General features: G+C 40.1%; 1 protein-coding gene across 1 annotated transcript in view; it reads right to left on the minus strand.

The window, feature by feature from the left end:
• Window positions 1-9,709, minus strand: part of NOX1 (NADPH oxidase 1) — a 35,330-nt gene extending 25,621 nt beyond the window's left edge. The window contains exons 1-4 of the mRNA XM_027535430.1: window positions 9,701-9,709; window positions 8,478-8,573; window positions 587-697; window positions 36-120 (exon numbers count right to left, since the gene is read on the minus strand). Of these exons, the coding sequence (XP_027391231.1) occupies window positions 36-120; window positions 587-697; window positions 8,478-8,573; window positions 9,701-9,709 (301 nt within the window). The remainder of the gene's footprint in view (window positions 1-35; window positions 121-586; window positions 698-8,477; window positions 8,574-9,700) is intronic.
• Window positions 9,710-10,661: the final 952 nt, after the last annotated feature.

Consider the following 10,661-nt stretch of genomic DNA (forward strand, 5'->3'; position numbering starts at 1 on the left):
TGGAAGCCTGCAGGTTCATCCATTCCCCCAGTTACCTGTGTGTAGGCAGATCATATATCCCACCAGTTTGTGGAAGGCGAGGTTGTGATCCAGTTGCTTTCTCAGGGTACTCCTATAAAACTACAAATGTGAAATGATCATGGTCAGGTGTCTCCAGGAAGCTTTATGAAGTTCACTATATGGGCTTCCCTGGTGGCTCAGATGGTAAAGAATCTGCCTGTAATGCAGGAGACATAGGTTCAATCCCTGGGTTGGGAAGGTACCCTGGAGAAAGAAATGGCTACCCACTCCAGTATTCTTGCCTGGAGAATTCCAAGGACAGCGGAGCCTGGCAGCCTACAGTCCGTGGTATCACAAAGAGTTGGACACACCAGAGCAACTAACACTTTCACTTTCAATATATAACCAACATGTCTTACATAAAGAATGCCAGTACCCACCCACTCTTGCTCACCCCCTAGCCTCACCCCCCAAAGGAGATCTCTGGCTTCCATTCCTAGGGGCCTGGTGTTGAGCTGTCCTACTGAGATGTACAGAGTCTTTTGTCTTTAATGTGAAAAATGACCTACAAGTGGTTAGGACTCACTGAGCAGGTGCCTCTCAGGAAAGACAGCAAATTTCGACACATGGGAAGAAGGATCAGCATTCTGTTAAAATTCAAGCAGCGAGCAGAGGCTCGGGCCCAGGCCAGCGCTGACTAAAACAGAGGAGAGAAGAAACCATCAGCTGCTTCATCTCTTCATCTAACAGGTGAGCACGGGCCTGGTCCACTTGTCTGAGACCCGGACAATGAGTCCAAACTCTCTGTTTACAAATGACAGAAAATTTGCTGAACTTAATATTGAATTGAGAAATCTCTTGACAGTGGTTTGGAAATGTTTGACTATACATTTATCAATATGAAAGAGAACAGGATTTAATGATTTGACAAATAAATTCTATGAATGTAACACTTTGCATTCAGGATTTTTGCTTAATACAGTCAATTATGAATTCAGTTCATCATTTGTAAAACAATCTTGAATATATATATTGCATTTTAAATATAGCTTAATTATTTGAGTTATAATTATAGTGACTATTTTTCTCTTTTCTATACTTTCTAATGTTGCAGTTATAAGTATGTAATAATCATGTAATAAAAAAAATAAAAAATTAACTGTTTATATTTAAGATCCTTTAAATAATTGAAAAAAACAAAGAAACTCCTCAGAGTAAAAACTTAAACTTAGGTAGAGATTTGAGAAGGGAGAACTTCTAAGAACAGAATTTCAAAATTATTTCCTTGGGTGGTCAGGTAGCATACATCAGTTCATTTCAGTTCAGTTCATTTCAGTCACTCAGTCATGTCCAACTCTTTGTGACCCCATGAACCGCAGCACGCCAGACCTCCCTGCTGCTGCTAAGTCACTTCAGACATGTCCGACTCTGTGAGACCCCATAGATGGCAGCCCTGTCCATCACCAACTCCCGGAGTCCACCCAAACCCATGTCCATTGAGTTGGTGATGCCATCCAACCATCTGATTCTCTGTCGTCCCCTTCTCCTCCTGCCCTCAATTTTCCCCAACATGAGGGTCTTTTCAGGTGAGTCAGTTCTTCACATCAGGTGGCCAAAGTATTGGAGTTTCAGCTTTAACACCAGTGCTTCCAATGAACACCCAAGACCAATTACCCCTAGGATGAACTGGTTGGATCTCCTTGCAGTCCAAGGGACTCTCAAGAGTCTTTTCCAACACCACAGTTCAAAAGCATCAATTCTTTGGCGCTCAGCCCTCTTTATAGTCCAACTCTCACATCCATACATGACCACTGGAAAAACCATAGCCTTGACTAGATGGACCTTTGTTGGCAAAGTCATGTCTCTGCTTTTCAATATGCTATCTAGGTTGGTCATAACTTTCCTTCCAAGGAGTAAGCATCTTTTAATTTCATGGCTGCAATCACCATCTGCAGTGATTTTGGAGCCCAGAAAAATAAAGTCAGCCACTGTTCCCACTGTTTCCCCATCTATTTGCCATGAAGTGATGGGACCAGATGCCATGATCTTTGTTTTCTGAATGTTGAGCTTTAAGCCAACTTTTTCACTCTCCACTTTCACTTTCATCAAGAGGCTCTTTAGTTCCTCTTCACTTTCTGCCATAAGGGTGGTGTCATCTGCATATCTGAGGTTATTGATATTTCTCCTGGCTATCTTGATTCCAGCTTGTGCTTCTTGCAGCCCAGAGTTTCTCATGAAATAAGCAGTTAAATATACAGCCTTGATGTACTCCTTTTTCTATTTGGAACCAGTCTGTTGTTCCATGTCCAGTTCTAACTGTTGCTTCCTGACCTGCATACAGGTTTCTCAAGAGGCAGGTCAGGTGGTCTGGTATTCCCATCTCTTGAAGAATTTTCCACAGTTTATTGTGATCCACACAGTCAAAGGCTTTGGCGTAGTCAATAAAGCAGAAATAGATGTTTTTCCTGAACTCTCTTGCTTTTTTGATGATCCAGTGGATGTTGGCAATTTGATCTCTGGTTCCTCTGCCTTTCCTTAAACCAGCTTGGACACCTGGAAATTCATCATTCACATATTGCTAAAGCCTGGCTTGGAGAATTTTGAGCATTATTTTGCTAGCATGTGAGATGAGTGCAATTGTGCGGTAGTTTGAGCATTCTTTGGCATTGCCTTTCTTTGGGATTGGAATGAAAACTGACCTTTTCCAGTCCTGTGGCCACTGCTGAATTTTCTAAATTTGCTGGTATATTGAGTGCAGCACTTTCACAGCATCATCTTTCAGGATTTGAAATAGCTCAACTGGAATTCCATCACCTCCACTAGCTTTGTTTGGTGTGATGCTTCCTAAGGCCCACTTGACTTCACATTCCAGGATGTCTGGCTCTAGGTGAGTGATCACACCATTGTGATTATCTGCATCATGAAGAATCTTTCTGTACAGTTCTTCCGTGTATTCTTGCCATCTCTTCTTAATATCTTCTGCTTTGGTTAGGTCCCTACCATTTCTGTCCTTTATTGAGCCCATCTTTGTGTGAAATGTTCCCTTGGTATCTCTGAGTTTCTTGAAGAGATCTCTAGTCTTTCCCATTCTATTGTTTTCCTCTATTTATTTGCACTGATCACTGAGGAAGGCTTTCTTATCTCTCCTTGCTATTCTTTGGAACTCTGCATTCAAATGGGTATATCTTTCCTTTTCTCCTTTGCTTTTCACTTCTCTTCTATTCACAGCTATTTGTAAGGCCTCCATAGACAGCCATTTTGCTTTTTTTGCATTTCTTTTTCTTGGGGATGGTCTTGCTCCCTGTCTCCTGTACAATATCACGAACCTCCATCCATAGTTCATCAGGTACTCATCTATCAGAATCTATTTCTCACTTCTACTGTATAATCATAAGGGATTTGATTTAGGTCATACTTGAATAGTCTAGTGGTTTTCACCACTTTCTTCAATTTAAGTCAGAATTTGGGAATAAGGAGTTCATGATCTGAGCCACAGTCAGCTCCTGGTCTTGTTTTGCTGACTGTATAAAGCTTCTACATCTTTGGCTGCAAAGAATATAATCAATCTGATTTTGGTGTCGACCATCTGGTGATGTCCATGCATAGAGTCTTCTCTTGTGTTGTTGGAAGAGGGTGTTTGCTATGACCAGTGCATTCTCTTGGCAGAACTCTATTAGCCTTTGCTCTGCTTCATTCTGTACTCCAAGGCCAAATTTGCCTGTTACTCCAGGTGTTTCTTGACTTCCTACTTTTGCATTCAAGTCCCCTATAATAAAAAGGACATCCTTTTGTGTGTTAGTTCTAAAAGGTCTTGTAGGTCTTCATAGAACCATTCAACTTCAGCTTCTTCAGCGTTACTGGTTGGGGCATAGACTTTGATTACCATGATATTTAATGGTTTGCCTTGGAAACGAACAGAGATCATTCTGTCGTTTTTGAGATTGCCTCCAAGTACTGCATTTTGGACTCTTTTGTTGACTGTGATGGCTACTCAATTTCTTATAAGGGATTCCTGCCCGCAGTAGTAGATATAATGGTCATCTGAGTTAAATTCACCCACTCCAGTCCATTTTAGTTCGCTGATTCCTATAATGTCGATGTTCATTCTTGCCATCTCCTGTTTGACCACTTCCAATTTGCCTTGATTCATGGACCTAACATTCCAGGTTCCTATGCAATATTGCTCTTTACAGCATCAGACCTTTCTTCTATCACCAGTCATATCCACAACTGGGTGTTGTTTTTGCTTTGGCTCCATCTCTTCATTCTTTCTGGAGTTATTTCTCCACTGATCTCCAGTAGCATATTGGGCATCTACCAACCTGGGGAGTTCATCTTTCAGTGTCCCATCCTTTTGCCTTTTCATACTGTTCATGGGGTTCTCAAGGCAAGAATACTGAAGTGGTTTGCCATTCCTTTCTCCAGTGGACCACATCTGATCTAATAGTAGAAGCTGCCAGAAAAGGAGACAAGGAATCAGTGCTTCAAAGTATTGAGCCAAGAAACAGGCTTGATTAGGTATAGACTGGATAGAATATGTTCAACTCTGTGGTAGCTAATTTCGATTTCTCTCCTCAACTATACAAGTGGTCTCTGAGTCAGTTCCATGTACTTGGGACTGCATACAATGTAGTATGACAATTTCACAGCAGCAACAAAGGTGGTGGCAGCAGCCCGACAATTTTTGTTGTACTTCATCTGACTTGCCAGCCTTACATTTGTGCCTGTCAATGACTTGCTAAAAGGAAGAAGATGAGGCAGAGTTAACAATTTCTTTGCCTTTTTCTTGGAGAAGGAAATGGCAACCCAGTCCAGTATTCTTGCCTGGAGAATCCCAAGGACAGAGAAGCCTGGCAGGCTACAGTCCATGGAGTGTCAAAGAGTTAGACATGACTTAGAGACTAAATAACAACAACTAAAGAAGTAGATAGATACATCACTCTATCACAAATTTGTTTTATTGTATATTTTGATTATATTTTAATATAATTGGTTTCTATTATAATCCCATGTATTTTATTGACTATGTTTAAAAATATTATTCTGAAAGGGAGTTGGTAGGTAGGCTTCACTAGACAAAGTAATCCATGGTATTGAAAAAGAACCCCCCCCTAGTTATGCAATTGGTTTTTACAATAAACAATTTGTCACTGACTTTGGATCAGGAAGATCCCCTGGAGTAGGTAATGGCAACACACTCCAGTATTTTTGCCTGGAAAATTCCATGGACAGAGGGGCCTGGTGGGCTATAGTCCATGGGGTCACAAGTGTCAGACATGACTGAGCAACTAAATCATCACCACCACCCACCTTTTTGTAATAATCTTTTTGGCACAAAGACTATTTTTCCACACAACCTAAACCCAGACAACGTGACACTGGCTTAATAAGCCAGGTCAAGATCTGCCTACATCCATAAGGGCTTACAATGTCTGGCAGTACAGTAAACACGAGCTGCCCTACTGTTTTCCATTTCTGACTCTTCCACATGACCTGTGTTTTCTCCTTCTGCTGAGTCACATCCCAACTGTTTTTGGTAGAGATAGCCTGTTCTGTTTCTGAGTAAATTTCCTCTGCTCATCTCAAAGATCCTGCATTTCCACGTTAGTTCCCACTGCTTGCTTATTTGAATCACAGAGGTTCCTTAAAGCTGAAATTGACAAGTAAATTAAAAAATATAGGACTACAATTTCACAGCTTCATATTCTGTTGAGGATATCTGTATGGGATGAATTTTTTTCAGAGCAAATCTTTTTTTCCCCATAGCAGCACATTGAAATACACCAATTTATGTTCACTTTTCAACACTAACAATAACTGATGTTTTAATTCAATTGCAGCTGTCATTAACGCCTCATTGACTATGGATTTAAACTCATTCCTCTGAATAAAATAACTCTGTATTTTCCTAAAGGAAGCATAAATTTAAGACATACCCTTGGGAGTGATTAAATAAATTATGGTGCCTCAATGCCATGAACTGTTATTCTCTTAAAAGAATGAGCGTTATCTATATGCAATGGTGTAAGGCTGGTAAATGCTTCACAACCAGTTTTCAGGGGAAGGGAGATTCTTGATTTCCAGTGTTTGTCAATTTACCTGTTGTAAATACTCCCACCATGGCAGACTTCAAGATACCAAGCTTATGTCATTAAACAACACTGGATATAGGGTTGGGAAGAGATGCACAACTGGCAACTGCATACTGGCATGAGCTAGTTCCAGCACATCACTGGTTATGTACTTACATGGAGAGATATCTGAGATACACTAAGTGTAAGAAGAAATTTCCAGCCAATATCTACAATGTGATCCTTTATTTTTCTTTGGTTAATTTTTTTAAAGTGTTCTATTGAATGTGTTTATCAAAACTTATAGAAGCATACACCAAAAAGAACAAGTTTTACTGTTTATATGGAATAAGTGAATAAAAATATTACCTATCTCAAAAACAAAACCTATACGTCTGATGCATTTGTGAGTATACGTCAGTTTGTCTTTAGAGACACACAAGTCGAACCATTAACAAAGGTTATCTCCACAGAATGTGATGGGAGAGTGATTTTCGCATTTTATTCTAACACTTCTATATCATTTGATCTCCTTGAAAGCAGCATCATTTCTAGTTAATTTTTTATAGAAAGGATTTTACAAAATGAAATGTCCACAGGATATCAGCATGATTCATTTTTCTGCTGCTGACTTTTTGATCATAAAGCAATTCTGTTAATAGTTAGTCACATTTATTACATCATTCTCTTAGTAAAAAACTATTTTTTAAACAAATTAACACTTTCTTTGGAGCTATAGTTTCCAAAGAAGGATCAAGGACCAACATTTAAAATGGAAAACAGCAGGGTGAAATAAGTCTGAACAAAACATTCAAATGAGTTGTGATCTCAACACGGATCGTTCGATTATGAAGAGACAAGAAGGATTTTTCAAAAGGACAAGCTGTCTTTAAACATGTACACTGGGTGAGTCTTCCTGGAAAGCTAAAGAAAGTGACTTCTTCATCAAGATGAAAGTGACTTCTTCAAATCCTTACATGTTACTGAATAACTGACAAAAGTTAGCAGTCAATTTGTTTCTTTAACCAGGCAGTGGCCAGACTGACGAGCCTGTGAGAGAACCATTCTCATCTCCAAGCTTCTTCTTGTTCACTTCCATGCCAACGTGCCATACCCACCTCACCCTTCCTCTCCTGTCCTTATAATCTGCTCCTTCCCCAGGCTTCTCCATCCTGTTACTCTGACTTGACCCCATCATTCTACAGGCCTTGAATTTGGCAACACCACCCACTCCACAAAACTCACCACACCAAGTATCCCTCTTGTTTGATAGGTATTTTTCTGTGAGATCAGTCCACAGCAATGATTTTCAAGTTGTTCATTCATTTGTTTTCAGCCAAACTCTTTCTTAAAATCATAAGCAGGAATCCACAAGACAGATAAATGCTGCTTTGGTTGATGTAGGGACACTGTCCTGTTAGCTTTCCCCTCACACTCTGCAGGGACACCTGGCTTTCTATGGAAACCGGTTCGAAAATTACTCAATATTTCTTTAATGTGTGTTTTCATTATTGGAGCCATGGAGTGTGCCCAGGATAAGGCTGTCAGATTAGCAAACAAAAATATAGGATGCTCAGCTAAATTTGAACTTTAAAAAATGAATCATTTTCTGATATGCCCCTGTCTCATGCAATATTTGGAATAAATGATACCCCCCAAAAAATACTTGTTGGGACTTCCCTGGTGATCCAGTGGTTGAGAGTCCACTTTGCAATGAGTGGGGTGCACCAGTTCAGTCCCTGATGAGGGAACTGGGATCCCACCTGCCATGCAGCAACTAAACCCACCCGCCACAGCTACTGAGCCCAGGTGCAACTAGAGAGTCCGTGCACTGCAGAGCCACAAGGAGAGATCTCTCATGCCGCAACTAATGCCTGACACAGCCAAATAAATAAATACTAACTAAAAAAAAAAAAGATTTGGTGCTTCCCTGGTGGTCTAGTGGTTAAGAATTCGCCTTGCAATGCAAGGGGCACCTGTTCAATCCCTGGTCCGGGAAGATCCCACGTGTGGTGGAGCAACTAAGTGGCCACATCTATTTAGCATGTGCTCTAGAGCCTGGGAGCTACAACTACTGAAGCCCAGATGCCCTAGAGCCCGTGCTCCACAACAAGAGAAGCCGCCATAGTGAGAAGCCTGGGCACGGCAAAGAAGAGTAGCCCTGGCTCAATACAACTAGAGAAAAGGCCCACATAGCAGTGAAAACGCAGCACAGCCAAAAATAAATAAGTAAAATAAATAAAAAAGATTTGTTATTTTTCTGGAATTCAAATTTACCTGGGTAGCCTGAAGTTTTTTTCTGGTGACCCTAACTCTACGGGAAATGAGGGCATTGGGTCACAAAGGAGCAGAGTCATAGACAAGAAAAAACAGAGAGATTCCCCACATCACAACTGTGATACTCACCCCCAGTATTTGTCTTGTGTAGTAGTACTTGGTGGCCTTCTCAAATGACAGGAAGGCATGCACGAACAGGAAAACATTCAGCCCCAACCAAGCAACCTAGAGGAAGAAAAATGAAGCAAGGAATAAAGTGAAATTTAGGGAAGGAGTAGATAAGGGGTAAAGAATAGTTTCACCATTTGGCTATTTTGTGTTTGTATGTTTTCTTTTTTTGGCAGAGGGGGTACACTGCGAGGCATGTGGAATCTTAGTTCCCTGACCAGGGATCTAACCTGTACCCTCTGCAGTGAAAGTGCAGATTCCTAGCCACTGGACCATCAGGGAAATCCTATATCTGTTTTCATTTTAAATGAGTAAACTTAATCTCAGAGTGAGTCAGGACTTTAAGACATGCACTAATGATGCTAATCACCAAGGTCAGCCAATCAAGGCTCATAGGCCAAATCTAGCTCACCACCTGTTTTGTACAGCCTACAGGCTAAAGAATGGGTTTTATATTTTTTCCCATTTTTAAATGGTTGGAAAAATCAAAAGAAGAATATATTTCATGACATGCGAAAATTATATGAAATTCAAATTCCAGTATCTATAAATACAATGGTATTGGAACTTAGCCACACCTACTTATTTCTGTATTGTTTATAACTGCTTTTGTGATTCAAAGTAAGTGTTGAGAAATTGTGACAGAGAACATATGGCCCACAAAGCCTAAAATTGTACAATCTAGCCTTTTACAGAAAACATTTGCCAACTCCTGGACCAGATCATTCAAACTATTGCACCTAAAAGATGGCAATAAGTGAATAAATGGATTTCTAAAGAAAGAATAAATTGAACATCTGTAACAATACCCATCTGAAGGGAATAAACCATTCCAGATGGGCCTACCTCTTTAATTATACCCTGACGTACACTTCCCTGTTTTTAGATTGTTATTCTTTTCTTCAAATTAACCTATCATTGCTGTGGACTCATTTGAGCGCTTAAGACTTTGTCTGTCCCAAGATCTGTCTCCATTGGCAAAGAGAGAAATTTGGAACCTACTCCCCATTGCTTTGGAAAACAAAGTCTGTAATTGATCAGGACTCTAGGGGCACTGGAATACATACCTCTAATATATATCTATGGCCCTAGGATGGTCCAGAGTCATCTCAGCCCTATGGGTAGAGGGCCTTTAGTCTAGAATATGACCCATTCAGATTCGTAGATCTGGACCAGTCACATACCTGTAGCATCATAACATAGTGATTTGAAGCATGATTTTGGAGTCAAACTCCCTGGGCTCAAATTCTAGTTCCATCACTTTCTAGTTCTGTAATCTTAGATCTGTGATTTAACTTTTCTGAACGTCAATTTCTTCACTTACAAAATGAGGATAATAACAATATCTACACCACAGCAATGCTTTGAATGTTACATGAAATAATACATGTGAAGTGATTAATACAATGCTCGGTGCATTGTATAAGCTCAATAAATTCTGGCTGTGTCATCACCAGACTGGCTTTTCCACTCAATTTATTTCTGCATTCTTTGCCCACACACCCTTTCCAGAGTTGTGTGTCTTCCAGAGATCTTTGACCTTAATGGAAAAAGAGAGGTGAAAGCCACAGATAATTCAGGGGTTTAGAAGACAAGGTAGAGAACCTTATTTAGGGAGACCAAAAATATTTCAGAATCTGACAGGGACACAGAGGCAAAGAACACTGTGTCAGCTAAATAATCAACTGCAAGAAAGATGAATTATGAAATACAGTGACATCTGTAAGGAATTCCATTCCCTTCCCCACATAGACTATAATTTCCTCCACTATAAACGGAAAAGAAAGTCAAGTAGAAGACCTGGCAGGAAGGAGGAGCAAAAGTATTTTGGGGGTAATTTATTTTTCATTAAAAAAAATAGCAAAGGAGTACATGTCAGAGATAAGAAGAAGTCTGAGCCCTCTGGAAAGATTGGTGCAAGGTGGAAAGATATTTAAATCATCATCACCTAAGAGAGGGATTATAAAAAGAGGATTTTAGAGCTAGAAACACTCATATTTATATGTAATCTAGTTTTCATTAATCCTCCCCCAGCTACAACACAGGTGACCTGAAGTCTAGAGAAGATAAGTAATTTGATCTTGGTCATTCAGTTAATAGCAGAAATGAAGCTAGAGTTCAGTTAGAGAGTGTGTTAGGAGAAGG

Source organism: Bos indicus x Bos taurus, chromosome X, assembly GCF_003369695.1.
Source record: "Bos indicus x Bos taurus breed Angus x Brahman F1 hybrid chromosome X, Bos_hybrid_MaternalHap_v2.0, whole genome shotgun sequence".
In the NCBI taxonomy this organism is placed as follows: Eukaryota; Metazoa; Chordata; class Mammalia; order Artiodactyla; family Bovidae; genus Bos; species Bos indicus x Bos taurus.